General features: G+C 65.8%; 4 protein-coding genes across 5 annotated transcripts; 2 read left to right on the top strand and 2 right to left on the bottom strand.

Annotated features, from left to right (window-relative positions):
- The first annotated feature begins 2,431 nt into the window (after positions 1-2,431).
- On the top strand, positions 2,432-6,211 carry CAMK2N2 (calcium/calmodulin dependent protein kinase II inhibitor 2). Its single transcript, XM_054834882.1, has 2 exons — positions 2,432-2,694; positions 4,893-6,211. The coding sequence occupies exons 1-2, from the start codon at positions 2,526-2,528 to the stop codon at positions 4,961-4,963; spliced, it is 240 nt and encodes a 79-aa protein (XP_054690857.1). The 5' UTR covers positions 2,432-2,525; the 3' UTR covers positions 4,964-6,211.
- Positions 5,912-11,517, bottom strand: EEF1AKMT4 (EEF1A lysine methyltransferase 4). Its single transcript, XM_054834881.1, has 3 exons — positions 11,313-11,517; positions 10,076-10,359; positions 5,912-7,607 (listed from the first exon to the last, which is right to left on the bottom strand). The coding sequence occupies exons 1-3, from the start codon at positions 11,482-11,484 to the stop codon at positions 7,305-7,307; spliced, it is 759 nt and encodes a 252-aa protein (XP_054690856.1). The 5' UTR covers positions 11,485-11,517; the 3' UTR covers positions 5,912-7,304.
- Positions 11,518-11,586: 69 nt separating this feature from the next.
- Positions 11,587-14,791, top strand: ALG3 (ALG3 alpha-1,3- mannosyltransferase). The gene is made up of 9 exons (XM_054835309.1): positions 11,587-11,756; positions 12,132-12,231; positions 12,330-12,477; positions 12,662-12,822; positions 12,976-13,096; positions 13,418-13,623; positions 13,877-13,954; positions 14,151-14,294; positions 14,412-14,791. The coding sequence occupies exons 1-9, from the start codon at positions 11,606-11,608 to the stop codon at positions 14,593-14,595; spliced, it is 1,293 nt and encodes a 430-aa protein (XP_054691284.1). The 5' UTR covers positions 11,587-11,605; the 3' UTR covers positions 14,596-14,791.
- Positions 14,792-15,182: 391 nt separating this feature from the next.
- VWA5B2 (von Willebrand factor A domain containing 5B2) lies at positions 15,183-27,425 on the bottom strand. 2 transcript variants are annotated; one of them, XM_054835342.1, is made up of 22 exons: positions 27,282-27,425; positions 23,637-23,792; positions 23,050-23,211; positions 22,495-22,720; positions 22,235-22,389; positions 21,656-21,787; positions 21,420-21,544; positions 21,105-21,281; positions 20,907-21,017; positions 20,583-20,785; positions 20,165-20,279; positions 19,906-20,091; positions 19,644-19,803; positions 19,279-19,568; positions 17,908-18,133; positions 17,480-17,824; positions 17,264-17,401; positions 17,065-17,184; positions 16,733-16,810; positions 16,446-16,515; positions 16,110-16,218; positions 15,183-15,817 (listed from the first exon to the last, which is right to left on the bottom strand). In XM_054835342.1, exons 2-22 carry the CDS (start codon positions 23,773-23,775, stop codon positions 15,209-15,211), a joined length of 3,876 nt encoding a protein of 1,291 aa, XP_054691317.1. In that variant the 5' UTR covers positions 23,776-23,792; positions 27,282-27,425; the 3' UTR covers positions 15,183-15,208. The 2 variants fall into 2 exon arrangements, with proteins under 2 accessions (XP_054691317.1, XP_054691319.1); XM_054835344.1 differs by having other exon boundaries at positions 22,507-22,720.
- Positions 27,426-27,978: the final 553 nt, after the last annotated feature.

The following is a 27,978-nucleotide window of genomic DNA, read 5'->3' as shown; positions in this document are numbered from 1 at the left end:
AGAAAGAGACACCTGCTTCCTGCTCCCACCACCCCTTCTTCCCACTGGAGCTGCCTGTGTCCAACAAAAGGCTGCAGAGGAAGCGAGAAAGGAGATTACGTGGCTGCTAAAAGGCAGATAACGAAGGTGGGATGAGAGCCAGGGGAAGGAGGGCACGTGGTCCGGCTCACCATGGAGGGATGCACTGGCAGGGGATGAGAGTGGGGTCCCTCGTGCACTCCCCTGCCCACCCACCCACGTTCAGGTCCCTGGTACCTCTCCCCCCAGGGATGCATGGCCAGCAGCACCCTTGGGGAGCCAGAGACTAGAGGTGTCCCAAGGAGATGCAGTGCCCAGAGCCGCAGTGCTGCCTTGTCCCACCTCCAGCCCAGCTATGCCAGCACAAATCCGTCCCTCCTCCTGCCTGGACTGGGTGGAGGGTCTCTCCCACACCCCCAAACCCCAGCCAGCCCCACAGAGCTCCCCCCAAACCATAGCCAAGCTAAGCAGCTCCTCTGGGTGCAAAGCAGTGTACAGATACAGGTGTGGGATAAGCGGGGCCATTCCCAGGGTGACCCCTCTCAAGCCTCTCCGCAGGAGCCCGCTGGGCTGGAAACCCTCCTGGAGCGCAGCACCGGCCCCCCTCACATCCCACACAGCCCATCTGCTCCTCTTCTCGCTCACCCCCGGCCCTGCGCGTGCCACGGCCTGCCTGTCCCTGCCCACGGGCAGCAGCACGTGGGCTCAGCAACGGGAAAAGCAGGCCACATCTCAGCGTGGGCCTCTCGCCTATTTTCCCAGGCGCTTTTTGCAGGAGCGGAAGCCGTCACATGAAAAAGTTCAAGCTGGTTCCCCAGCAAAGGCAGGAGAGCGGGCACCGCTGCCCTGTCCATCCCCGTCTCTGCTCTGGGAGGGGACAGCGGGGACCAGTGCTCTGCAGAGCCCAGCACAAAGGGAAAGTCATGGCTGAGCCTTCCCAAAATAGAAGTACCTGTCTTCTTGCATGGACCAGCCAGGCTGACATTCTGCAGCACCTTTCAACAGGATCTCAGACCATGGAGATGCTAGCATGGAGAGATGGACCATGGGGCTATCTGTAAAACCCCACTCTTGCTCCCTCGGGATACCCAGAGGGAAATTCTCGTGGGGCTGGCAAGTGCTGCTGCCATGCAGGGCTCTGGCTTTGCTGCAACCCAGCACACCCCCACGAGCACTGGGGCCTGGATGGGAGGCAGCAGCAGGAACAGGGCTGCCCTATGACAGGGTGGCCCTCTCCAACCTACCTGTATTATTATTATTATTATTATTATCATCATCATCACACACCCACCCACCCATTCACTCACTCACTCACTCACTCACTCACCAGATCCAGGGACCAGGGCTATACCCACACCTCAAACAAGGAGCAGCAGCCCCAACCTGAGCTTAAATAGCTCCCCACCCCAGGTGACTGGGATGGGGGGTCCCAGGTGAGGCTGCTCAGGGCCACCGATGCCAGTTAGTGCAATCAGTGCCCTGGCAGTGGAAAAATGCAGGAGGAATGGGTTAGGGTGGGTCTGGGGTAGGGGTGTGCAGAGGGGACACAAACGGGGCTCTGGGGGTGGCACTGTCATAGGTCTCTCCTTGCTGACACATGGCAAGTCTCCATGGGGGATGGCTCCCCTTCCCCTTGTCTGCAGAGACCCCCCAGGGAAGGGCCAAACCACAGGGCAAGGGCATCCTGGGGCATGGCTCCTATGTGACCACGCTCATGGGCATCTGCAGAATCACACCCGCGTGCCCGCCGCAGCCCTGCAAATATATGCAAATGGGCACATGTGTACATATGCATGCACACGTGTGTGCATGGGGGGGGCCAAGGGGACCATCAGGGGCTGGGGCAGGACCAGTGTGGGACCCTGACACTGGGAGGGGGGGCCGTGGGACGGGGTGCCCGGGTGGATGTTGGGCAAGGGGCACAAGTGGAGGGCTGGGGGCAACCTGGGGAGACCCAGGGTGGGAGCTGGCACGGGGGGCTTGAGCCTGCTGGGCTGCAGGAGGCTGGGAGCTGTGCTGGGGGGGCTGGGGGTGGTCTGGGGGACTGGAGTGGGGTGTTGGTGGGTCTGTTTGGCATCACCTCGGTGTGCTGGAGGAGGGCCCGGCTGTGCCTGGTGGTCCTCGGCTGTCTGACACGGGGGTACCTGGTCGTGCCAAGGGCTGCCCGCTCCGCAGGGGCGCCCCGTGTTTAGGGGCACCCCCGAGTTGGGGCGACCACCCCGGCAAAGCTGTGCCGAGGGGACCGGCCTGTGCTGGGGACGGGGCAGGGGCTGGAGCGGGGGTCCCCCCGTCCCAACCGGGTGGGGTTGGACCCGCAGGGGTCCCCGTCCCCGTCCCGGCCGTACCGGGCCGCGGCGCTCCGGAGCCGCCCCCCGCCGGGGGGGTCCCCGCTCCCCCCGGATGCATGACTTCATCCTTCCGCCCGGGTTTCCTCCCCGCCGCCGCCGCCGCCGCCGCAGACCGGCTCCCGGCTCGGCGCGGCGCGGCTCGGCCCGCTCGGCCCCGCCATGTCGCAGGTGCTGCCCTACGGCGAGGACAAGGTGGGCCGCTACGGCGCCGAGCCCGAGGCGGGGGAGCTGCCCTTCAGCTGCCGCCTGCAGGACACCAACGCCTTCTTCGGGGGTAACCAGGGCAAGCGGCCCCCCAAGCTGGGACAGATCGGCCGCGCCAAGAGAGGTACCGCCCGACCCCCCGCCTCTGCCCCCCGACCCCCGCCTCAGCCCCACGGCATCCCCGGCGCCGCCCCACGGCATCCCCGGGACCCCCGCATCTGCCCTGCGGCATCCCCGGCATCCCCGGCACCGGCTCTTGCATCCCCAGCGCTGCCCCACGGCATCCTCGGGACCCCCGGGTCTGCCTTTCCATCCCCGGCTCTGCCCCGGGACCCCCGGATCTGCCCTGCAGCATCCCCGCCGCTGCTCCCCGGCATCCCCGGCACTGGCCCTTGCATCCCCAGCGCCGCCCCACATCATCCGCGGGACCCTCGATTCTGCCCCTGCATCCCCGGCTCCCCGGCACTGGCCGGTGCATCCCTGGCACTGCCCCCCGGCACCATCGGCATCGCCCCACAGCATCCCTGGGACTCCCGGCTCTGCCTTGCAGCCCCGGCACTATCCCCTGGCACCCCCGGCACTGCCCCACAGCATCCCCGGTATTGCCCCCGTCGGGACCACTGCCATCCCTGGGACCCCCAGTTCTGCGACTGGCACCCGGCACTGCCCTAGAACCGCAGGCCCCCCGCCCCGTCCCCAGCTCCAGACACCAGCGCTGTCCCCCCAGAGCTGCCCCACACCCCCCGCAGCCTGGGGCTGCCCCCGGGACTACCCTGCAGCATCCCTGGGGCTGCCCCCGGGACTATCCTCAAGCATCCCTGGGGCTGCCCCCCCGGCACAGCCGCGAATGCCCCTGGGACCCGCCCGGAACTGCTCTTCATCACCGCTGGGATTGCCCCCATATCCCCTTGGACTGCCCCCCCTCATCCCTATAAATAAACCCCCCCAGCCCCAGAAACCTCTCTCCCTCCACATTTCCGCCTGCCGCAGAGACCCCTATCAGCAGCCGCCGGCGATGCTGATCAACAAACATCCCCCCCGCAGTTTACTGTCCCCCCAGGACTCCATGAACCTGTGTGCCCCCCCCATGCGTGCTTTACTGCCTGCTGCAGAGACCCCTGTCAGCCGCTTCCCTGCTTCCATCAGGACCCAAATAAATGCCCCTGTCCCCCCCGGCCCCCAATCTGTCACCATCGATCCTCCCCAATGCCTTGGGGACTCCCAAGAATGGTCCCTGCCTTCCCTGCAGCCCCCACCCCAGCTGCTTAGGGGACCCCCATAGGCAAACACCCTCCTTGAGCCGCAGGGGCAAAAGGGAGGGGGGGAACAGAGCCCCCCCCAGCACAAATACACCCCAGCCCCGAGGGGGGATGAGCTGCTGCCTGCTCCACCTGACCCCCTTTGCGGCGGTGGTGGCTGGGTCTAGCAGACCCCCCCGGAGGTGATGGGGGGGCAGTTCCCCCTCGGTGGTGATGGGGGGGAGGTCTGGCTGCTCCCCTGGTGATGCTGGTGATGGGGGGGGGGGTAGTCTGGCCAATCCACCCCCAGGATGGTGGTGGGGGATTGCTGAGCACCCCAGTAGTGATTGGGGGGGGGCTGCCTGTCCACCACCCCTGAGGCTGCTGGTGATGGGAATCTGCCCAGCTGGTGATGTTGATGTGTGTGGGGGGTGTCTGTGTAGCCCCCCGACGGTGATGCTGATGGGGGTCTGTCTAGCCTCCCAGTGGTGATGCTGATGGGGGGGGGGCTGCTCAGTGGGCCATGCTGACGGGGGGACTCTGGGGGGGGATGCTGATGGGGGGCTGTCCAGCCCCCCACGGTGCTGCTGGTGGTGGGGGTCCGTGCAGCCGCTATGCTGACAGGGGCTGTCCGGCTCCCCCGGCGGTGATGCCGATGGTTTGGGGGGGGTGTCCTGCGCAGCGGGTGATGCTGACAGGGGTCTGGCTGCCACCCCCGCCGAGCTGGCATTGCCCCCCCCCCCGCTGGGTCATTACCCATTCCAGTCCTGTTGCTCTCATCAGCGCCTGCCGCAGAGAGGGGGGGGGGGCCTTCCTGGTCTTTCCTGCCCCCCCCCCCCCCCTTCCCAAACCACTCATCCAGAGCCGGCCAGCTGGCTGCGGGGGGGGAATGCTGCCCCTACCCAAGACGGACGGGGGGGGCGATCCCCCCCCCCCATTGCACCCACCTGCGCCCCTTCGCCCTGCTCCCCAGCATCTGGGGGGGGCACACCTGGAGCCCTCCTGGGGCGGCCGGGGGTGGGGGGGCCAGAGCCTGGGCGTGCGTCCCCTCGCCAACGTGTCCCCCCCCCGCCTGTCCCCGCAGTGGTGATCGAGGATGACCGGATAGACGAGGTGCTCAAGGGCATGACGGAGAAGTCGCCGCCGGGGGTGTAAGCCGGGACCCGCCGCCAGGACCCGCAGGCCGTGCCCTGCCCCCAGCCCGCCCGGCCCTGCATGCTGGCTGGGCCGCCGACCAGGAGGGGGAGGCCATGCCCCTGCCCCCCCCTCCCCGGGCCCGGAGGGGGGGCTCTGCGGCCACCACCACCCCCCCGAGCCATGCACTTTACCCCTCCGCCTCCCCCGGGGGGGAGGACACCCGCCGAGCCCCCCACCCTGGGCAAAGACCCCCCCTTCCCCGGGGAGGGTCCAGCCCCCCGCTCCGCGGCGCGTCCCCCTCCATCCTCCTTGGCGGGGGGGGGTGTGTGTGTGTGTGTGTCCCCGAATCCCGGGGTGGATCCGGCCCCACGAGCGGGGGGGGGGGAGCGCTGCTGTCCAGAGACATTTTTTGCTCCATCGTTTTTTGCATGAGCTTGGTGGCCCGGGCACCCGGTCCGGGGGCCGAGGGTCAGCCCCACCACTCCGGCACGCTTCTTTTTAAACAGAAACTCCTCATATTTGTATTTTTATATCCGAATCTTTGTTAAAAACGATCTGCTGACGTTGAGATGTTGAAGTAACCGCATCGGGAAAACAAACAAACAAACAAACAAAAAATGGTTCATATTTTTTTCCATAAGAAAAAAAAAGACAAAAAAAGAAGAAAAAACCGAAGGGGGGGGGAAATAAAGGGGAGGGTGAGAAAGGTGGAGGGAGCGCAAGGAAAGCCGAAGGTGTGGGGAGGGGAGCGGGGACCCCCAGCCCGACCCCCACTGCCAGCAGCGGGACCGGCCGGAGGGTTTGGCAGCACCACTGGCCGCTGCAGTCCCCTCCCAGCAGCGCCGGGGCCAAAGCCCTTCAGGCCAGCTGCGGGTGCTGGGGGGGTCCCGGTGCTGCCCCTCACTTGAGGGTAGTGGGGCCGGGGAGGGGGGGAGCGGGGAGGGCAGGGACCGGCCTGAGTCGTTGTTTTTAATTTTGTACTTTAATTTAATTTTATTTTTTAAGAAGCTTCTTGGGGGGTCTGATGTGCATGAGAAACTCGTCATCTTTTTCAATAACCTACGAGTGGCATTTATGGAGACAACGACGCAAAAAAAAAACCACAACAAAAAAAAAAACCAAACAAAAAACAAAACCAAGAAAAAAAACACAAAAAAAAAAGGAAAAAAAAGATACTTGTGTCATGATGTTCTACGAATGATCCATTGTAAATTTAAATGCCATTTTTCACTGTACTGGTGAACAAAATGCGATGAATAAAATACATTCATGTACCGAGGCGAGGCCGGCGTTCACCTGCTCCTTTCTGTCCCTCCCAGGCGCCAGCTGGTTTTCAGGGTGCCTGCGGGATGGGGTGGCATGGCGTGGGGGGGGGAGGCTGACCCCAGAATCCTTCGCCAGCTCCTGGCGCGGGGGGAGCCACCGGCTGACCCACATACACCTTTTGCCAGAAATAGCACCCGGCGGTCACGCCTCTTCGGTATGTTACCGCCGTCCCTCCAAGAAGGGGTCCTCTCTGTGCCCCCCTGACATCACCCGCCCCAGGGGGTTTGGTGCCCAAACAGTCCCTGGGGACACCCCCGGTAACACCCGCTGCAGCCGCCACACCAGCACCCGCGCAGAGCCAGCCCTGCCGGCACACGGTGGCACGCCTGTCACCAGCCCCGGCGCACGCCTGTCACCGCGCTGTCGGCCCCAGGCACGGGCAGACACAGGCCGGGCGTGTGTGGCACACCGGGGTTGTCACCGCAGCCAGGAGCGGGGATGGAGGGGGACAGGGGCGGACATGCCACTCTGCCTGCACATGCACCCTGCAGTGCCCCCAGCCCCGCACTGCCACGTCCCAACCCGGACCCCCCCCTCTGCCTGGCTGGGGGTGACAAGGACACTGTGCCCTTGTGCACCCCCATGGCCGAGGAAGCTGGTCTGGGGGTCCCGTGGCAGGACGAGGGGCAGCAGGGACCCCCCATCCTACCACCTGCACCCAGTGCCAGCAGCCCCATCCTGCCCGCAGCCTCTGCCGGGGGGCGTGGGTGGGCAGGGAGCTGCTCCCCACAAGATGGATGGGTGGAATTAAACCCGATTTGGTTTCATTACTGGCTGCAAAGCCTGGAGCCCTGGCTGCTCTCCAGCCATGTGAGGGAAGGGCCGGGGGGGGGGCACAGCATTTCCCGCTCCCCAGAGCATCCCATTGCCCCTGGGAAGAGGCCAACCCCCCCCTTCCTGCTATTCCTCACATCACTGGGCAGCCGGGGGGGCAAACGCACTGGTTCCCCGTCCCCCACCCACGAGGGTGGAGCAGCTTAAGGCTTTACTGGGTGGGCAGGGAGACCAGGGAAGCCCCCCCCCCCCCCCCCCGTCACAGCTGGATGGCAAGGAGATAGTCTTCATCATTGTCTGGGGGGGCAGTGGGCGGTGGCGGGGCAGGGGGTGGGGGGGGCTGGTGCAGCCGGCGCCCCAGGGCCAGGTCCGAGGGGTCCAGGAGCTGCCCCTTGCGCATGACGTAGAGGAAGTAGTGGAAGGCACTGGCGTCCCCGTCCCCGCAGGCGGTGTGGCGCAGGGACCAGCCGAAGGCCTCCTGGGCATAGTGGGGCTTGCGGAAGTGGGGCTGGGCGAAGGTGATGGAGATGAAGCAGCCCCCTGGGCGCAGCACCCGGCTCACCTGCGGCAGAACCCCCAGGATGGGGGACACACACAGTGAGGTTCACCCCCTCCGGCAAGGATGGCCCCATCCCCAGGAATCCCCATCACCACCTGCCAAAGATCGCCCCTAGCCTTTCCCATTGCACCCCCAAATCTCCCATCCTAACCTTGTCCCTTCCCTGGTTCTGACATGTCCCCAGACCACCCGCAACCCAGTGGCAAAGGGGAACAGGGGTCCCCATGCACAACTCCTCCCCGCACCCCAAAACTCTTTGCCCTCATCCACAGCAGACGGCACAGAGACCCAACCCTGGCACAGGGAAAAGCTTCACCCTCCTGGGCACAGGGCCCCCCAGAGCAGCATGGGACCCCAATACCACGCACCTCTCCCCGGGACACCCAGTGCCACCCAGCATCTGAGGTGTGGGGGGGGGGGTTGATGGGAAAGGACTCGACCCTTTTAATCACCATTTTCTCCCCGCTGGAACTAAGCCCCCGCTAACAGGATGGAAAAGAACATCAATTTTCTTGCTTGGCTTTATCCAATGTCAAAAGGCTTTTACGGCCAACGCTCGCGTGCTCGGCATGCAAACGCAGCGCCCAGGGCGGGCGGGCAGGCAGCCAGCCCCCCAGCCAGCCCCCCCCCCTCCGCCAGCATCCCACCCCAGGCAGGGATACCCCCAGAGTCACCCCCCCCCGCCCCCCAGCAAGGGCAGAGAGCCACTGCAGCAGGGGAGAGGGCTGGGGGCCAAGGGGGGGTTTCCCGAGCTCTGGTTTAATCCTGCCGGGAAGCTCCATGGCTCAGTGCCGGCTGGGGCAGGGATGGAGAGGGGAGCAGGCAGCCTGTGTGTGTGTGTGTCCCCCCCACTGCAGTGGGGGCTTTTGAACCAAACCTTAGTGGTTTTGGCCAAAAAAAAGGGGAAGGCAGGTCTCTGCATCCCCTCCCCCCACCCCAGCACCCAGCTCAGCACTCCTCCTGCAAAGCACCGGATGCATCTGTCCTGGAAAGACCCCACGGCTTCCCAGTTTGCAGGCACAGGGGGGTCCCCAGGGCTGGGGGCAGGCAGGGATCTCCGGCCGGAGCCAGGGGAGAGGCATCCCATCCCTCGTGAACAGAGCACTGACGGCCGTTGCTTAGAGACGGGCGCAGGAAACCTTCCCATCCGCTGGCCGGCGCGGGGGGGCGAGGGCAGCTGCTCCCCGCTCTGGCACCGACCCATCGCCCCCAGATCACCGGGACAGGGCTGTCCCCAGGGCATCCCCGCAGGCAGGGCGGATTTTCAGGTCCTTACATCCCCCCCAGGGAGGGCAGGACAGAGGCTGTGAAAGGCTGGGGCTCCTCCATGAGAACAGGAGGTAGGGTTGAAAAGGGGGGTGCCAGCCACAGCCGGACCCCCGTGGAAGGACTGGCAAAGCAGTAAGTGGGTGGGAATGCCCCGCAAAAACCCCCGGGGACAAGGACAGCAGGGACCAGCCACAGGCAGAGGCTGGTGCCCAGCGATACTGGGGGAGGGCAGGGATTGAGCAGGGGATTAAAAAGGGAAAAAAAAATAAAAAGGAAAAAAAAGAGCTAAATCCTCGCCATTTGGCCAAATGACAAGGACAGGCAGCAGTGCTGGCAGGGCAGGGCCCCGATGGCGAGGACAGCCCTGCTGCCCACAGCGCCTGGGGTCCCACTCCCTCCCGGGCTCAGGGGGGCAAAGCTCAGGGGGGCAAGAAAGGACAGGGGTGGGGGCAGTAGCCACGAGCACCTTCCCAGCACCCCAACTGCGTCCACACCCACGAGTGCCGGGCGGGCGCAGCGATTAGTTACCCTCGCAGTTATTCCCCTGGGGCAGGGGAAGCTGCTGGGACCCGCACCCCTGTGCCGGGGAAGGTTCAATCCGGTCCCTGCCTCCGCCAATTAACTGGGGCCCGGAGGCATCGCCTGTCCCCTTGGCAACGCCACGGCCCTGTCGATGCTGACGGGGGTTGTCATGGCAACCCCGGACCGGATGATGGGGACCCCGGCTAATGAGATCGAAGCTGGAGCGGGTGTGGGGGGGTGAGAGCCTGTCACAGCCCCGCGGTTGTCACCTTGCCCTGGGCGGGCAGGGCCACCTCGGTGTGTCCCTCCAGGCACCCTTGGGTGCCCCTACAGCCACCCGTGCCAGGACGGGGCCCATTTTTTCTGCCACCCCTTCATATTTAGAGTACAAATACAAAGGGGGAGGACACCCAGTCCCCCAGCAGGACCCAGGGTCCCCGGGGACACACTCTGCTCCATCCACCCCCCTGGAGAGAAGGCAATGGAGCGGGAGAGGTGCTGGGTGCCCCTGGGTGCTCCTTTGCAGGGTAACACCGGCGGGGGGGGGGCGGGCAAAGAGGCACGGGCTGGCACATCCCCAGGGAAGCAGGGCGGCAAGGGGATGTCCTGCACCTTCACCCACCCCAAATAGGGATGGGGTCCACCCCCTGCCACCCCACCCAGCTCCCCCCACCCCGTACCTCTGCCAGCACCCGGTGCATCGCAGCGGTCGCCTGGGGCGAGACATCCCACGGGTCAGTCTCCTCCACCATCAGCACGTCGAGGGTGCCCTTCTCCAGCACCACGTCGAAGGTGGCATCGGGGAAGGCGAGGGCGCGGATGTCCATGACGGCCCAGCGCAGGCCGGGGCAGCAGGCGTAGCGGGCGCGCATGGCCGCGATGCAGGCGGGAGAGAAGTCGATGCTGGTGACGTCGGTGTAGCCCAGCTCGTGCAGGTCGTGGCTCAGGGCGCTGTTGCCGCAGCCTGCGTGGGTCACGGCTCAGCTGGGGCTCGGGGTGCCCCTGGGGGGGGCTGCCTGCACCCTAACCCTGCTCCCTCGGGCCCAGGGAAGGGTGCGGATGGGCTGGGGCAGCTAGAGAGGGAGCAGGTCATCACCTTGCTGCTAATTAGCGAGTGCTGGGCTAGCTCTTCATTACCCCCTTCCTGCAAGGTGGGTGCTTTGGGGTCCTGGCCCTGCGAGACCACAGGGCGAGCGCAGCCCCCGCACACCGGATCCCCCCACCCCGGGACTGGGGATGCTGGAGGCAGGGAAGGGGTGGAGGGGGGGCCGCAGTCCTCCCCCCAGCCGTGCCCCCCAAGAGCCTGCTGTGGGACAGGGGCCGGGGCAAATTAGGGCAGCGTGTGCAGCATCTGGGGGGGCTTAACCGGGACGGAGGGAGGGAGGGCTGGACAGACGGATGGGCGGAGGGACAGCTGTCCCAGGGGACCAGCACCCTGCCCGGCCGGTGCCCGGCCAGCCCCAGCAGGACACGGGCCCCCCGGTGCGACGGGCACCGGGAGAGGCCCCCTCCCTTCCCTTCCCCTCCCCGGGGGAGCCACTCCGCTGGGACCCAGCCGCTCCCCGGGGGGGGGGGGGTTCCCGGGGGGGGGGGGGGGGCGGATTTGGGGGCTATTAAGCGCAGCTGGCGGCGGCTGATCCGCTAACAGGATCGGTGATTACACCCGCCTAATCCCGCCTGCCCGGCACGGGCGGGGGGCGGCGCGGGCGGACCTGCCGGGCCGGCGGCGGATCAGCCCGCAGGCGGGATTACGGGGCGGTTATACCGACCCCGTCGCCTGCCCGCACCGCCGGGACGGGCGCTGCCCCCGGTACCGGCCCGGTGTCGTGCCACATCGCCCCCTCGCGGCCGGTGCCAGCGAATCCACCGGCGGGACCCCGAGCCCCGCCCGCCCTCCTCCGGTCACCGGGCACGTACCGAGAACGAGGATGCGGTCACCGGGGCGCAACTCGGCCTCCAGCTGCGGGAGGAACCGGGACAGCCCCCCCAGCCACTCCCGGGGCTCGGCGCCCTCCTGCCGGTACAGCGCGTCCCAGAAGCGGCGCTGCCGGTAACGGCGGTTGGCGGCGGGCGCGCGCCGCCGCTCCATGCCGGGCGGGGGAAGCACCGGGCGCCACGTGCCGCCCGCGCCCCCACGTGCGGCTTCCGGTCTCTCCGGTTGCACCGCCTTAAGCACTCCGGCCGGAAACGCGGCACGGAGCGGGGCGGCCATGGCGGCGGGGCGGGGGGCGGCGGCGCTGCGGCGGGCCTGGCGGGAGCGGCGGGCGGCGCTGCTGGAGCCCAGCTACACCCCGCTGGTGGCCGCCTGCCTCTGCCTGGCCGAGGGCGGCGTCAACCTCTGGGTCATCCGCAGGGTCCCCTGTGAGTGCCGGGGCCCGGCCGGGCCCGGCGGGGACGAGGGGGGGGGAAGGAACGGGGGGAAGCCCTGCCCGGGGGTGGCGGAGCTGGCCCGGGACAGCGCGGGGGGGGGGGGGCGGGTCGGAGACCACCGGCTGTGACAGCTCGTCCCCGGGCTGGGCAGCGCTGGGGGCGGTGATCCCGCTGGCGGGGTGGCGGGGCTGCCCCCGGCCCGTGTGGGTGACAGCATCCCCCGGGCGGGGGCCGTGGATGGGCCCGCGGGGGGGGCAGAGCCGCGGCTGACAGCGAGGGAGGGGGCGCAGGGCAGGGCCGGGGGTCTGGAGGTGGGGGAGCCCTCCCGGCAGTGCCCCCCGGCCCGACCCCCGGCCGTCCCCACAGACACCGAGATCGACTGGAAGGCCTACATGGAGGAGGTGGAGGGCTTTGCCAACGGGACCCTCGACTACACCCAGCTGAAGGGCGACACCGGGCCGCTGGTGTGAGTGTCGGGGATGGCCGAGGTCCCCGCGACCGGGGGCTCCCGGGGGATCCCAGGGGGGCAGCAGGGCCCAGCCCCTCGCTCTCATCTCTCCACAGCTACCCCGCCGGCTTCGTCTACATCTTCCTGGGCCTGTACTACGCCACGGGCCGCGGCACTGACATCCGCCTGGCACAGTACCTCTTCGCCGGACTCTACCTCCTCAACCTCCTCCTCGTCTTCCGCATCTACTGCCGAACCAACAAGGTATCCTGGAGCCAGGGGGCCTCGCTGGCCGCTTCGGGGCCTCTCCTGCTCTGCTGAGTCCTCACCTGGGTGAAAGGGGCTGGGCAGGAGGTCAGGGTTGGGGTCTGAGGTTCAGAGGGGCTTGGTGGCAGTGGAGGGTCCAGGACAGGCTGCTGATTGCCCTCGTGTCTTTGTCCCCTGCAAGGTCCCCCCGTATGTTTTCTTCTTCATGTGCTGCGCCTCATACCGCATCCACTCCATCTTTGTCCTGCGGCTCTTTAATGACCCAGTCGCCATGGCCATCCTCTTCCTCGCCATCAACCTCTTCCTGGAAGAGCACTGGTCCTGGGGCTGCCTCCTCTTCAGGTGAGGTCTGGGAGCAAGGCAGGGGTTGCTCGCCATGGCGTGCTGCATGCGTGAGCGAGCTCGGCCCCAGGGAGGAGGCTGCGCTCAGCTGGGGGGGGTTCCTGGGCACTGGGGGGGGGGGGGGGCGCAGTGGTAACGCAGCTTCCCGCTCAGCCTGGCTGTATCCGTGAAGATGAACATCCTGCTCTTCGCGCCTGGACTTCTCTTCCTCCTCCTCCAACGGTTTGGTCTCCTGGGCTGTATCCCCAAGCTCTGCATCTGTGCCGTGCTCCAGGTGGGTCCCTGTTCGCATCGGCTATGGGGGCAGGCTGGCAGCCCCATCAGCAGGGGGTAATGGGCTGCCCTGCCTGCATCGCAGCATCGTGCCTGGCTGGCCTGGGGGCTGGAGACCTCTGGGTGGATAGACAGTGGCCCCACCATCTGAGTTGGCCCCACACAGCAAGCTGGAGGTTGATAAATTATCTAATTCACAGAGCTTCCATCTTTGGCTGACTGTCCCTGTCACCCCGTGTGGCAGTGGGGTTCTCGGGAGGTGGTGAGGGTGATGGAGACCTGGCTTACGGCTGCTGCGAGGGGGCTGGTGTGTCTCCGACAGGTGATTCTGGGGCTGCCCTTCCTGCTGGTGAACCCCGTGGGGTACCTGACCCGTTCCTTCGACCTGGGCCGCCAGTTCCAGTTCAAATGGACAGTGAACTGGCGCTTCCTCCCAGAAGAGGTTTTCCAGAATCGAGCTTTCCACGCCATGCTGCTCCTGGCTCACCTGGCTGGCCTGGGGCTCTTTGCACTGCACCGGTGGCACAGGTGAGACCCGGGATTCCCCATGGGTGCTGTTTTCTGTCAGCTGATTCCCATCAGCCCCCACAGAGCAGGGGACAGGTCCACGACCCCCCTGCCCCTAGAATGCTGCAATTCTGGGGTTGCAGATGGGGCAGGGAGGGGAGAGTTACTGTTCTGTTTCGGGGAGCGCTCTGCCAAGGCATTGTGGCTCACAGAGGAAGGGCAGGGTGGGACAGACTTTCATCAGCTGAGACTGATGTTTGTGTTTCCCCCTCAGGTCCAAAGAGAGCATCCTGGCTCTGCTGAAGGATCCTGCTGAAAGGAAACACCCGTCCCCTCCCTTGACTGTCAACAATATCCTTTGGCAGCATGGGCAGCAAGGAGGGGGGGAGAGGGCAGGGCAGGGCTGACCTTGCGATCGGCATTCACAGACTCCAGTCCTGTGGTGCCGTTGAGACCAGCCTGTGCTGTGCTGTGCTGTATGGCTGGGGAAGCTGTTGCAGAATCACACCTCTGGCCTCCTGCGTTTGCTCCCTTAACGCCAGTGCACAGATCATCTTCGTCCTCTTCTCCTCCAACTTCCTGGGCGTCTGCTGCAGCCGCTCGCTGCACTACCAGTTCTATGTCTGGTATTTCCACACGCTGCCCTACTTACTGTGGTGCACCCCTACCGCCAAGCTCGCCCACATGCCCAAGTACGTGCTGCCAGGGAAGGGGACCCCCCCACCGCGTCTGCTGGGGGGGGTCTGGGACCAAGGGGGGCTGGTGTGTGCCCCCTCTCCCGTGCTGACCCCCAGCTTTCCTCCCTGCAGGGTGCTGCTGCTGGGTGTGATCGAGCTCTGCTGGAACACCTACCCCTCCACGGTCTGCAGCTCCCTCTCCCTCCACATCTGCCATGGACTTGTCCTGCTCCAGCTCTGGTACGGCACGGCCCCGCCGCTGCACACCCCCCCGCCGAGCAGGAGGCCCGCAGCCATCTCCAAGAAGGCCCAGTGAGAGTGTGGCCACCGGATGATGGAAATTGGCCTCTGGGACTGCCCCGTCTGCCCACTCTTTCCCAGCCTGGCTCCCAGGCTGCCCTCGGCCATCCTAGGAGGGCCGCGAGCCCTGGAACTGCAAAGGGGGGCAGTGCAGGGACCCCCGTTGGGCAGGACTTCCCCAATAAAGGGGGCTTTGTGGGCCCTTCCCCAGCCGCAGTGTCCTCGTGCCGTGATGGTGTTGGGACGGCCATGGCCCTGCCTGCCCCACCTGTGGGGAGGCAGAGCAGCTGCCGGAGCTGTGGGAGCTCCTTTCCCAGCCCGGGGAGAGTGCTGCCCAGGGCAGGGGAGCAGTTCTGGGGTGAGGTTAAGACGGAGGATCTGCAAAACCGCTTTGCCTCAAGGTTTGAACCGCCTTGACGCAGCCCAGGGCTCCCTCCAACACAGCTTTTCCTAGTCCCCATCTGATCCCTCCCACAGGAGATGTCTGGGAAGGGGGTGACTGCCCCCCCCCAGGGCTCTGGTGAGCCCCAGCATAGTCTGAATGGTGCCGATGGCTCCCTGCCCATAACAGAGACACCTGTGCAGGCAGCGCGGAGCCAGGCGTCTTTTATTGGCCCCTCCGGTGGCCGTCAGACGTTGTTGGGGTTGTAGCACAGCATGTTCAGCTTGATGTTCTCGTCCCAGTGACGCAGCAGCAGGAACAAGTGCCTGGCCGCCCCTTTGAGGCAGCCCACGTCCACCCCCTCGGGCAGCCGCTGTGCCTGCAGCCACGCGTCCGCCTTGGCCGCCACCAGCTCCCACTCCTCGAAGAAGCCAGCGCAGCGATGTTCCAGCCACGCCAAGGCCACCGCCGTGGCCCAGCTGGCACTCTCCAGGTCCTCCAGCCCTGTGTCCTGCCAGCTCACGCCAGCCTCAGAGGGGGCGGCTGAGTGGGGGCCGGTGTCGGACTCGGAGCCGTGCCCGCTGTCCGCCTGCGCCCAAATGGCGGCGCTGGGCACCTCAGAGCAAGTGCTGCGGGACGGGGGCGAGCCGGGCTGCGGGGCTGTGGTGTGCTCCTCGCCTTCCTCACCGCCGTGCCCTGCCTCGGGGCTGCCCCTGGCCCCTGGGGACGTGGGGCTGAGGCTGGCTCGGTGGGAGGCATAGGGGGAGGCCCGGCGTAGGCGGTCCAGGGGGATCTGCACCACTTCAGAGAAGCTCTCGGTGAGCTGGAACGGCCCCCGGGCTTGCTGCAGCTGCACCTACAACGAGGGGGCAGGCGACTAGGGGAGCCAGGCAGGGGTGCAGACCCACCGTGGCCCCCAGTGCTCAGTGATGGGAGCTGCAGGAGTGTCCCTGGGGCACGCCCCCCCCCCCCGCCGCAAAGCCAGCAAAGGCCCCCAGGGCCATTCAAGGGTGCAGCAGGGCTGAGCAGGCACCCACCAGGTTTGCATCCTCAGCTGCATCGCCTGGGCGGCTCGGCTGCAACCCGGCAGGGAAGGGGACTTCTCGGCCTCCCCCCCGCCCCAGGTGGGATGGGGACAGGGTCCTTACCAGCGGGAGGTAGTCGTGGCTGGCGTGGTTGCTGGAGCACTCGCTTTCTGGGCTGAGGCACTGCGGGCGCAGCGCCAGGCTGGGCCCCCTGCGCCTGCTCAGGCTAAACCTGCGGGGCAAAGGGGTGAGTTAACGGGGCGGGGGGGGGCAATTCCCAAAGGGCAGCTGGAACCCGGCCCGCTGCAGGGAAGGGAGTAGAGCACCAACCCCCCCTTTACACCGCAGGAGCTGGTAGGGCACATCCAACCCCCGGCACCCAAGAAGTGGCACTGTCCCCCTCCCCTCCAACGTGCTGGTTTTTGGGCCCTTGCATCCCCCCCGGCCCCGCAGCCTCACCTGGAGCCAGCGATGCTCTCCGTGGATTTCTGGGAGCCCATGGAGGTGGTGGAGGGGCTGGTTGGAGGCCCTGCAAGGGCGGGGGGAGAACTGAACATGGGGTGGGGGGCACGATGCACCCAGAGGTGCATCCTGCCCCTCAGCACCTGTCGGGGGGGGGGGGGGGGGTGTCAGCCCATGCACCCTGGGCAGCAAGGGCAGGCATGGGCACAGCAGATGCTCCAGCCCTCAGCTGCCAGCAACTGGGTGCTGGGGGCACCCCCTGTCCCCCTCCACCCTGGACGCACCATTCGAGCAGTTCTGTTTTTCCCAGCCATTGGTGGGGGAGGAGATGCTGGCCGGAGACCCGGGGGCCTCATCTCGCTCTGCAAAAGAGCAAAGCCCTGAGGGCCCGTCCCAGGACCCTCACAGCCCAGAGCTGCTGCCAGGGGCTGCAACTCTGCCCCCCGTGCCCCCCCACCTCCCAGTGTGGGGTAGAGACCAGCGCCTCTTCCCAGGCATCTACAGTGCTCCAGCCAGGACCAGCCCCACACAGCTGCAAGCTGAGGGTCCCCAGGGACCCCGGTGCGCAGGCAGGTCCCTGGGGAGCATAAGCTGCTGTGAGGGCCTGGATTGGTACCTGCAGCGATGGGGGCCTCATCCTGCTCCTCCGCATCCCGCTGCTGGCCCAGACCCACTGAGGAGCTCCTGTGGTGCCGGTTCCCCGCCACGACGGCTCGTGGCCGGCTGGCTGAGCCGGCTGCAAGGGACAGTGCCACCTCAGCCCTCCGTCCCCTCGCTGCCCCCTCCCCAGCATGCCAGGCCCCCCCCGGCTGTACCTGTGCCCCACACCTCGGGGGCTGCGGGCAGGGCTGCCTGCGTGGCACTGTCTACGGGCACCAGGCGGGTGTAGAGAGAAGGCACGTTGCAGGCTTTGCTGGTTTGCATGGCTTTCAGGCGAAACCGGCGGGCAAAACCTGCCCGGAGCAAGGTGATTAGAGGTGGGGGGGATGCTGGGGCTGCACTGGGGCAGGGGGACATGCACCAGCACCCACCCTGCTCCAGCTCAGTTTCCCGCTGCGCGGCGTTCTCGTTGTCCCGGATGACGGAGCGTGCTGCCAAGCAGTGCAGCGGCTTGTCCCAGGCCTTGCTTGCCCGCCGTGGGGGGTCCTCCCTGCCCGGCCCCTCCCGGGGCTGCAGCAGCGGCTCCAGCGAGGCCGTCACTTCCCAGGACACCGGCTTGCCGGCTCGCAGCGCGTGGATCACAACCTGGCAGCGCAGGGGCAGGCCGGTGTCACCCAGGCCGTGCTCCCCTGGCTCAGGTGCCGGCAAGGTGCTGAAGAGGTAGGAGGGCTCCACCAGCATGTCCCAGTCCAGGTGGGTGGGCGACAGGAGGTTATCTGGGCAACGGCAAAGGGTGGGCTCAGCGGAGGGCACCAGGCTCCGTCCCCGCTGCCCTCTCCCCCCAGGAGCCAGCACGCACTCGACTCCACCGTGCTGGGCTGCAGCCGCCGTGCCCGGGGTCCCAGCTCGTCCAGCCGCCCCTCCACGGACTGGTTCCTCTTCTGTGACACTTTCTCCAGCGCCCGGCGCAGCCGGTGGGCATCCAGCTCCCCGTGCGGTGAGGAAAAGCTGCGGCCGGCCAGGGCGGCACGTGCCAGCGCCTTCTTCCGCCGCGCCAGCTCTTCTGTGCTCAGGGCCGCCGTCACCTGCAGCAGGGGAAAGGCTGACGGCGAGCCTGGCAAAGGCACCGGCACAGAGCCCGGACTGCGCCACACCATGATGGGGCACCTGTGTCCCCAGCCGGCTCTTGGCCAGAGCCACTGGCTGACGCCCAGCCCCGCTGCTCTGCAGGCTGGCACCGGCAGCCTCCCAGGCAGCAGGCGATGCTCGCCAGGCTCCTCATACACGTGGGAAGGACCGACGGCACGGAGACAGGAGTTTGCAAACATCCTTGGGGGCTGACTCAGGCTGATGCCAAGGCAGGAGGAGTTGGCGGGGATTTTCGTGCGTGCGGGGCGGAGGGCTTAGCTCGCTTGGTCAGCCTGGATGATGCTGCGGTGGGATGCAGTCCCCAGCATGGGGTGATGTCCCCGCACTGAGATGCTTCATCTAAATGCTACAGCAGGGCAGCAGCGCCCATGTCGCCTCTCGTCCCCAGTGGCAGGGAGCCCGGGGAGGATCCTTTACACTGCAGGGAAATCACTTACGCTTGACATTTCGGCAGCAAAGGCCACCAGCTGTGCTGCGTGCAGCAGGAGCGGGTTACCTAACCCGTGCCACGGGGAAGGAGCATGTCCTGGAGCTGGGTGACAGCTGGCCTTGCCTCGGGGCCATCGTCACCGTGGGAGCTGCCTCTCCCCATCCCAGCAACCTGCCTGAGTTTTAAACCCAGGTATGAAGCAGCAGGGAGATGGCCCATCACTAACAAAGCTTCGGGCAGCATTGGCCGAAGGCTGAAGGAGCCAGGCAGGGGCTTAGCCAGCTCACCCCCTCCTCTCCAGCTTGGCAGGTTCGTTACCTGATGCTGGCCCAGCTATTTTCACTTGATTTCTGCAGCATCAACGAGTATCTGAGCTGGCTAGGGGGCTTGTTAGCCACCCAGCTGACTACTGGCCCAGGAAGTTGGGGGACCAGCTGCTTGGCCCCCAGCTGTCCTGTTCCAGTAAGGCAAAACCACCCAAGGAGCCTCCTCACAGCAGCCACGGCTGATCCTTGTTTGAAATCCAGGTTACAGCGCTCTGGTTTCCAGCCCAGTGGCTGCATGTGTGGGTACAACGGGGCAGCGAGACCCTAGCTAATCCGGGAGCCACCCCCCTGTGCGTGAGCCCTCGCGCCCCATTGGCATCCTTACCTTGGTGCCAGCCAGGGTGGACGGCAGCGGGGCGGATTTGGTGGAGGACTCGCAGAGGGACAGGCTCTTCTGGCCCTGCTGGGAGGCGGCATCGGCCCCAGGGGCTGAGGAGCCGCCGTCAGGGGCCACGTCACGGGAGCCGGTGGACTCGCTGCTGGTGGAGCTGCAGGAGAGCAGCCCCCGGCTGCAGTCGGTGCTGACGGAGCAGTGCGTCAGGACGTACTGCTCCTGGATGTAGGAGGGCTGGTAAATCCGCTTCCAGATGTCCCCCCCCAAAATGAGATCTGCACCTGCCCAACGAGCACACACCCTGTCAGCCCACAGCTCCCACATCTGCCCCCCGCCCCAGCCCCGGCCCCACTCACTCCGCTCTGACGCATCGGTGCCCCCGGCAAAGAGCTCCAGGGAGGCATCCCCAGATCCCGACGTGCTCCGGGGTGGCTGGTGGCTCTCCCCAAGACTGGGCACCTCCTCCTGGGAGGGGAAGGCTGAGCCCCGGGAGCCCCGGCGAGCCCCTTCCCGGCCCTGGCAGAGAGAGAGCACCGCCGTCAGCCCCCCGGCACAGGGAGAAGCCATTGGCACCGGGAATGTGTCATCATCCCCGTGCCGGGGCGGTGCCGGTCATACCGACGGGCGCCTGTCGCGGAAGCGGGCGATGCTGTAGAGGACGCAGTAGCTGACGAGGCGGTCACCGGGGTAGAGGGCCGGGAGCTCGGTGGGTGAGAGCAGAGCCTCCATGCTGTCGGGGACGTACCAGTCGATGGTGATGTCGCTGACGGCCGGCTCGATCGCCTTCTTCAGGGACTTGATCAGCTGGGGCGGGGAGAGGAGCCAGTGTCAGACACCGTGGTGGTGCCCATGCCCCCCATCCCTGCCCGGGCATTACCTTGGGCTGCAGCCTCTCGGCCGGACTCAGGAACTCGGCACGGCCCCGGCTCACCTTGGCCATGCCCTTCAGCAGCCGCCGGCACGCCCGCGGGCCCATGCCGAAGCTGAAGCACCTGCAGAAGAGCCAGAGGATGAAAAGCCATGGCTGGGCCGGTGCCAGGGGCTGGGCAGCCCGGTGGCGAGCCCTGCAGCAGGGGTGGGCAGGGGTGTTTGATAGTCGGAGGTGCTGCCCCAACTGCATGCCGGGCTGCGGCGCCTGGGGGAAGCCGAGCCGGTGGGGTTGGGGGACCTGATGGCTGAAGGATGCTCTTGGGGTTGGCAGAGGCAAGATTTGGAGCTGCAGAAGGAGAAATCAGTGGGAACAGCCCAGGGGACGTGGAGAGCACCATGACCCCACCGCAATGCCGGTGCCGTACCTGATGGTGCTGGCCTGCCTGCGCACCAGCCGGAGGATCCTGCCCGCGTTGCCTGCCACCGCATCAGTGAAGAGGAAGAGCTGGCGGGGGTAGCCATGGTGGAGGGGCTGTGCCAGTGCCCAGCCCAGGGCTGCCAGCAGGTTGGTGCCACCCGTGTCTGCCCGCAGCCCGACGAGATGCTCGCAGGCGTGCCGCAGCGTCTCCTGCCCGCACGGAGAGCCGGCCTCGCAGCGGTCCCCCAGCTTGTCAGCCCTGACCCCACGCCAGGGAGCCGGGAGCAGGGATGGAGGGCGGATGGTGGGGGGGTTGCCTGGTGGCACTCACGTTGCTGCAGAGGCGGCTGGATGGGAAGAACGGCTTGACGTCGGCACCGAAGCCGGCGATGTTGAGCAGCGTCCCTGACGGGAGGCTCTTCAGGGCCACCAGCAAAGCCTCCTGGGGTGACAGCAGGGACCGGGGAGGGCTGCTAAGGACACCCGTGGAGCATCCCCAGCCCTGGAGCACCCTGTGGCCATGCCTCACCTTGACCTTGTCGAGGTTGGGGCCGCTCATGGTGCGGCTGCAGTCGACAAGGAAGATGACCTCACGGGTGACGCTCTGCAGGTCCCCAGGGATGCTCTCCGCCACCGGGCAGAAGTTCAGCATCAGCACAGGGTTGGGGAAGATGTCTTTGTGGAAACGCTTCTGCACGAAGACCACCTGCGAGCCAGGTGGGCCGGGGGCTTTCTCGCACCTCCTGACCCACGCTGAGGTCTTTCTCGCCCCCCTCTCCAACCACCTCCCCTCTTCCTCCTCCTCCTCCTCCCTGCCGGGCTGGCAGTGGCCATGCCCCATCACCTGTCTCTCGCCGCTGCCATCCTTCCTGGCGATCCGCACGTAATCCCGGCGGCTCCGGATCTGGGCCTCGTACTCAGGGTACGTCATGGTGCCGTCCTCCATCACCAGGTGGGGGTGGTGAGGCTCTGGGGGGGCACAGGGGGTTCAGAGCTGCCCTGTGCCGCAGGGGGCTGGGGGGTGCTCTGGATGCTTTTGGGATGTCCCCCAAACCCGCCAAGGGCACCGGCTCCCCTCACCGCAGGGGTAGAGGATGATCTCCAGGTCCCTGTCGTAGCGGGGGGACTCGGCCAGGGTGACACGGGTGGTGGTGGCGGAGCTGGCCCAGGGGTCGGCGTCGGCTCGCAGGGCGTGGGACGGGCTCTCCAGCCCTGCAGAGGGGGAGGAGGTAGTGGGGCAGCCCCTCGCGCCCCCCACCTCGGCCCCCCACCCGCCGGGCTCCACGCCTGACCCGGTGCCGTGGCAGTGGCTGCTCCCTGCCAGCTCTAATGGGATTAACTGGGCTGGCAGCCAGGAGCGCGTCCCCAGTGCCCCGCATCCTCTCCTTGCCCGTCCTCTCCTCTGTCCATCGCGTCTCCCGGGGAAGGAGGCTGCTGACCCAAAGCCACGCGTGGGGAGACTTTGGGGTGTCTCAGCCCCGGGGGTGGGATGGGGAAAGGATTTCTTCATGGGTAGGGAGTGCAAGAGGCTGCCTGGGAAGAGGGCTTGTGTCCCCCTAGAGACACGGAGGGACCAGGGGGACGCCATCCCGGGGGCTGTCACCCATGTTTCGGGAGGTTTTGCCCAACCAACAGACACCACCCCAGCTACCCCCCTACCTGCCAGCAAGCAGGGGCCCTTCACCAGCAGCTCGAAGGCAAACTCATAAGGAAAGGGGTTGCAGGGTTGTCCCCGAAAGACATCCATGCTCTCCACTGGCGCCGCATGCGACGGCTGGCTCCGGGCACCCGGCCCCCCAAAACAGCTGGTGGGGCTGCAAGGGGAGAGGCAGTGATGGCTCCTGCCCCCCTCCCCGCTTGCCCAGCGTCAGCATCCCCCCCCCCGGGATGGCGGAGACTGAGGAAGCCATGAAAATCACCATAGGGCCAACCTGTCGTCACACAAGCTTGCCGGCTCGCTCTCGGGGACGGCGGGGACGCGGGGCATGAGGACGGGGGGGAGGAGGAGGCGCAAGGCCCCGTCCGGCAGCGTGGCCAGCTCCTGTGCCGTGCTCAGGGTGATGGCCAGGCTCTCCGCTGGGCACAACGCCCCTGTGACGATGATGAAGGTGGAGCGCTCCGCATCTTCGTCCAGGACGAGGTGGCCTGGGCAGGGGAGGGATGGCGGAGGGGTCAGTGGGGCATGTGAGGTTGGAGGGGGGGGACACACATGTTAATTGCACTAATTACTCTCAAAGGAGAAAACAGAGCACAGGTGTAACGAGGGCCATGCAAAGGGATGGGTAAACCCCTGGGAGAGGCAGAGAGAGAGGAAAGGGGAGGCTGAGATCTCCAGCCCCAGAGACCCCCCACAAGGCACCAGGGTGGCCTGGCAGGGGCTCTCAGCCCCTTGTATCCCCCCACGCTTCATCCCTGCTCGCTCCAAGCCCCCGGCCGGGAGGACCCAGCAGGATCACCCATGCCACAGCACTTACCGCCGGCACAGCGGCGCGGCCGGCCGGGACTGGGGCCGCACTGGAGGCAGCAGTCCTGCGCCCGGTGCCGGTTCTGGACCTGGAATGTCACCCGCCGGCTGCCCGCTGCTGCCTCAAAGCCGGCCACCACCTCCGACTCCTCCAGCGGGTAGATGAAGATGCCTGTGGGTGGGAGAGAGCCCCAAGGCAGATCCCGGCACGGACACCGCCATTGCACGGTGCAGCCCATGGCAGCACCGCTAAGAGCCTGTCTGACTCGCAGGGAGGTTTAGATGCACGGCAGCGGGACAACATGCAGGAAGGACCCAGAGCCTCGCTAGCCTGAGGAGGGCAGGGAGGATGAAATCCCCCTCTTCCTCAGTGGCGGGAATGTTTTTGCTCGGCCTCACTCTTCTCCTGCCCACAGGGCGATGCCGTGTGTTGGCGGTGCCTCCACTGCTGCAGCCTCTGCCTTTGCTCCCCAAACTGAGCAAGGTCTGGGGGCCGGGACAGAGGTGGGCTGGAGACAGGATGCTCCCCAGCATGGGTGTTTTCAGGGGGCCACGCAGGCAGCCCGGGTCCCTGCCAGCCCCAATACACCCCCTTACCTTCCACGGGCTCCTCGCGGGGGTTGGTGTACACGAGGTGAGCGGTGATGCTCAGGGAGTACCCGTTGGCACAAGCCTTCACCCTGGAGCTCTTCAGGGGCAGGGCCTCCCAGGAGGAGAGCGCGTACAGGCCTGGCATGGTCCCTCGGTGGGCAGCTGCGGGCAGAGGGGAGGGAGGCTCTGGGTGCTCGGGGACAGGGTCTGCCAGGAAAGGGCTGGTGCATGCAAGCCGCTTCCATCTGCGCAGCCTGCAAGGGGGGAGCAGGTCCCCAGCCCTCCCTGCCCTGGGGATGCTGCTCTGCAGCATCCACAAAACACACGGACCTGGAGCCAGGTCTCTGCTTGGACGCCAGCCCACCTGCAAGCTGGGTCCGGAGTCACAGAAGCCCCCACAGGAAGGGGGCTTTTCCACCCCACGGGTAAATAAATCTGGCTGCTGGGCAGCAAAATGACTTCTCGTGGGCAGCAGCAGTTACACGCAAGCCCCAAGCCCTGGCAGACAAGCAAGGACTCCTAGACAGGACAGATAACGGTCAGCCACATGCAGCCCATCTCTCAGCCACCCCAAAGCAACTTGGTGGCTCCAGAGCCTCCCCAGACCATCTCCCACACTGGCTGGGAGAGGAGCATCTGCTGCTCCCATCTCCATCCACCCACAGAGGTTACCAGGGTAATTTGTTTAAAAAAAAAAAAAAAAAAGGAAAAAAAAAAAAGAGAAGCCCACAGCATAACTAGGACAAAACAGTGAGCAGTGTTTGCTGGGGGTTTAATAATTAACAACAAGGTCAGTGCTGCACTGAAGAGCAGCACAGAGAGGAAGGCACTGCAGGGCGGGAGCCTGGCTGGGGGGACGATGCTCTCCACCTCCAGGCAAGTAACGCTCTGCCCAGAGATGGGCGCAACTGGCATCCCACCCTTCGGCAGCGGCCACAGGAAGAGAGGTGGCTGGAGACGCCTTCCAGCGATGACACCAACCCACTCCTCTCTTCCTCTTGGGAAAACCACCCAGGAGTAGCATTCCCAAATGATTGTCCAGAGCCAAGGCATTTCTCTAACATCACCCCACCCTGTGCCATCACATATTCACATAAATATTTGGGTCAGCCTTAGTTCTGCCTCTCCATGGATAGCATGCACGGATCGTGCTCCAGGTGTGGGATCTGCACCGCCGCACCGTATCCCCTGCCCACCCCAAGCGCCTGCTACCAACGGCAGCGAGGTCCCCACGTCATGCCATGTGCCAGCGCTTCAGTGTGCAACACACCCGGGGTGAGGACAAGGCTGGGTACAAGCGAACCATCTGGTCCCCCTGCTCCAGTGGCCTTCGTCTCGGGAACAGCTCGTACGAACATCGGTAATGGGAGGCTCAGGGTGCCCTCAGCACACGGTCACAGGGTGCCTCTCCCAGAGCATCCTTGAAAGCGGAGGAGGGCTACATCCTCGGAGGCAGTGCCAGGACTCAGCCCATGGCTGGTGCAAGGCAAAGAGCCCCCAAGAAGTGCAGAAGTGCATTAACAATGTGGCTGCATCCCAGGAAAATAAATCCATTATGCCAGAGGGGAGCTGTTTATCTGCTCGATTGGCATCGCAGGGTTGTGCTGGCAGGTCCTGGCCACCCAACCACCCCCTGCCATCGCCAGTCCTTCACCCTGTGTGCAGGATGCTGCACGCACTTGCCGGGCCCCCCAGACTGCTCTCCCAGCACACAAGGCAGCACGGGGTCGCTGCACAGCCTGGGTTTCCTCCACACCAGCCGTGCCACCACCAGGAACATCGTCAGCCAGGTCCTGCCCTGACCACAGCATCCAGCCAGGCTCCGGGGACCAGGACTCCCCCAGCCCAGCCACATCGAACCATTAAAGATGGATTTCACCCCAAAGCCCTTCCATTTGTTCCCAAGGCACCCGGCTTAATGCTCAGCAACGCGCTTGCTATTTGCCGTGCTGCCCATCGGCCGGGGCACTGCCGGCTTGTTTACCAGGGACTTACCGGAGAAGCTGTCCTGGCTGCTTTTTATCACTTCTCTTTACATTTACCCTCGCAGAGTAAACAGGGCCCATCTGGCCCTGCTGCGCTTCGTGCTGGCTGCTCTAAGCCCCGTGGTAATGAATAAAACCATCTGGGACGGTCCTCACCCCAGCCTCTCCGTCCTCTTCCCCTGAGGCAGCAAATTGTCCCCAGGTGCCAGCGTGGCATCACCAACAGGTCTCCGGTCCCCTCCCCATCCCCAGCATGGTGACCAGTGCCTTCGCAGCTCCCTCCTCTTCCTCCCTTCCCAGCCGGTGCCTGCAGAAGCTGGTTTAACCAGCAGCATCCCTGATACGGAGGGGACAGCAGCAGGAGCAGGGCTGGAGGCAGCTCAGCGCGCCGGCGGCAAAAAGCCCTTGGTGAAGGCGAGAAGGAGCTGACTCTTCTCTAGGTCAGAATAACTCAATGTTTCTCTTCTCGCCCGTGGGCAGGTTGAGTTTTCTAGCGAGGCTGCTGCAGCAAGCCAGGCGGCTGAGCCCAGCAGACCCTATTTAGCTGCCTGGGAAGTTGTCAGAGTTTCACCTGCTGCAGCAACAGCCGCCTGCGCTGGGGTGCAGCGTGGTCCCGGGGAAGGATGAGGCCAACCCCAGCACAGGCAAACCCAGCGGAAATTTCCACTGGTGACAGGTGCACAGGCTGGTACGAGAGAAGGATGGAAGGAGAGGAGCCCAAACCTCTGTGGCAGTGCCTGGAGTGAGGAGGCATCGCTGCCCCTCCTGCTCGCCCACGTTACCTCCTGCTCCCCCCGTCCCTGCGGGACATCCCCACATTACTCCGCTGGGATGGGACACAAGGGCAGGAAAGCAAGATCTGTCCCAACTCCTGGAGCAGGGAGGAGGCCACGGAGGCAGGAGGTGACCTGCCCAGCACCCGTGGGGCACGCAGCTTTGCAGAGAGCCTAAAGAGGAGGAGTGGAGGGGAAAGGGATTTCCCCGGCAGCTGCAGGCAAAGGGGTATGGGGCGAAGGGCTGTCCCCGTCCCAAGCCTCCAGCCTGCGGTGCTGTCCCCTGGCTGGCACTGCTGCTGGCATCTGCTGGAAAGTTGAAACAGAGAGCAGAGTCTGCTGCACACACACACGCATGCATGCATGTACACATGTACCAGCACACGCACTGCATCCAGGACCATCGTGTGCAGGACCTGTGCTGCTGCTCTTGCCTCCCCAGAGCCACTAAAACCCCCAGAAAACCGCAGCCCTGTGCCAGGGAACAGGAGTTACTTGCCCTGGATGCACCCTAACACAGGCACCCCTTAAAAATAATGTCCCAGCCCCACAGATTTCCCCCGACATGGGCACATCCCACCGGGGCAGCCCTGCAGAACCGTCCCGCTGCTCCTCCGGCCACAGGACATTTGTGACATGGGCCAGGGACCAGTTGCTGATACCCTGGGGCATGTTCCCAGCAGTTATTAGAGCCAGCCCTGCCAGGTCGATGCCCGATGGTGATTTCAGCACTTCTATGGCTCTGCTGCCTCATCTCCCACCTCTCAGCCTTCCTGTGATGCGGTGCTGCCCGACAGTGGGTGTGCGACCCTGGGGCACCCAGGAATTGCAGGATACACGCAGGGTCCTGGGCCACCACGGTCCCAGACTCCCCCCCCCACCCCGGCCCTTACCTGGAGGAGGAGGAGGAGGATGACACAGGGGCTGCAGGCTCGGCTCAGCACCCGCTGGGTCCCTGCCCTCCACAGAGCCCTCTGCCCTGGGGGTGGGTTTCCCTGCCCCTCCGGCTGGGGGGCTGCGGTACCCGGGGGGATGAGTGGTCCCTCCCCACCTCTCCCTGCTGCAGGCTCCCTCTCTGGCACTGGCTCCTTCACCGCCCTCGCTCCATCCCTCGCTCTCCGTGCCAGCAGCAGAGCTGCTCCAAGCCCAGCCTCATTAAAGAGACACACTCCCTGGTACCGCCACCCCGCGAACGGCTGGGGGATGCTCGCACGGGTGGCGCTGGGGATCTCAGGGGACAGCCAGCACCCCCAGGAGGTGACAGGCATTGGCCAAGGGCAGAGCCCACCGCTATGGGCTGCTCTGCACCCACAGCATGGTGACGTCCAGCCAAACTTGGGTGCTGGTGAGACCCCAGGGTGATGCTGTGGCACCCACAAAGTTTGGCTGCCCAGGACACGTAGCCGCCCTCTGTGTCATTCGTGTCTCCCCCCCCCACCTCCCCCCCCCCCCCCAAAGCACAGGACAAAAATGCAAACTCCCATCAGTCAGCTGAACTCTCCAGTATAGATACTGTGGGCCACAAGTGTCACAACCAGCTTTTCTAGGAAAGGTCTCAGCTGCCCTGAGATCACTGCAAGAGGACCAGGC

The sequence above is a fragment of the Grus americana genome, chromosome 9 (assembly GCF_028858705.1).
Source record: "Grus americana isolate bGruAme1 chromosome 9, bGruAme1.mat, whole genome shotgun sequence".
Taxonomy (NCBI): Eukaryota; Metazoa; Chordata; class Aves; order Gruiformes; family Gruidae; genus Grus; species Grus americana.
The sequence above is the reverse complement of the archived record's forward strand: the minus strand, read 5'-3'. Positions and strand labels throughout refer to the sequence as shown.

What these genes read in the sequence shown, in the direction of transcription:
- CAMK2N2 (XM_054834882.1), top strand. Translation starts at nt 2,526, where the DNA reads ATGTCGCAGGTGCTGCCCTACGGCGAGGACAAGGTGGGCCGCTACGGC. An exon ending in GATCGGCCGCGCCAAGAGAG is followed by an intron (nt 2,695 to 4,892) that starts GTACCGCCCGAC and finishes CTGTCCCCGCAG; the next exon opens with TGGTGATCGAGGATGACCGG.
- EEF1AKMT4 (XM_054834881.1), bottom strand. Translation starts at nt 11,484, where the DNA reads ATGGAGCGGCGGCGCGCGCCCGCCGCCAACCGCCGTTACCGGCAGCGC. An exon ending in TGACCGCATCCTCGTTCTCG is followed by an intron (nt 10,360 to 11,312) that starts GTACGTGCCCGG and finishes TGACCCACGCAG; the next exon opens with GCTGCGGCAACAGCGCCCTG. An exon ending in TGCACCGGGTGCTGGCAGAG is followed by an intron (nt 7,608 to 10,075) that starts GTACGGGGTGGG and finishes GTTCTGCCGCAG; the next exon opens with GTGAGCCGGGTGCTGCGCCC.
- ALG3 (XM_054835309.1), top strand. Translation starts at nt 11,606, where the DNA reads ATGGCGGCGGGGCGGGGGGCGGCGGCGCTGCGGCGGGCCTGGCGGGAG. An exon ending in GGCGACACCGGGCCGCTGGT is followed by an intron (nt 12,232 to 12,329) that starts GTGAGTGTCGGG and finishes ATCTCTCCACAG; the next exon opens with CTACCCCGCCGGCTTCGTCT. An exon ending in TGGGGCTGCCTCCTCTTCAG is followed by an intron (nt 12,823 to 12,975) that starts GTGAGGTCTGGG and finishes CTTCCCGCTCAG; the next exon opens with CCTGGCTGTATCCGTGAAGA.
- VWA5B2 (XM_054835342.1), bottom strand. Translation starts at nt 23,775, where the DNA reads ATGCCAGGCCTGTACGCGCTCTCCTCCTGGGAGGCCCTGCCCCTGAAG. An exon ending in GATCATCCTCTACCCCTGCG is followed by an intron (nt 21,545 to 21,655) that starts GTGAGGGGAGCC and finishes GTGCCCCCCCAG; the next exon opens with AGCCTCACCACCCCCACCTG. An exon ending in GGAAACTGAGCTGGAGCAGG is followed by an intron (nt 17,402 to 17,479) that starts GTGGGTGCTGGT and finishes TGCTCCGGGCAG; the next exon opens with GTTTTGCCCGCCGGTTTCGC.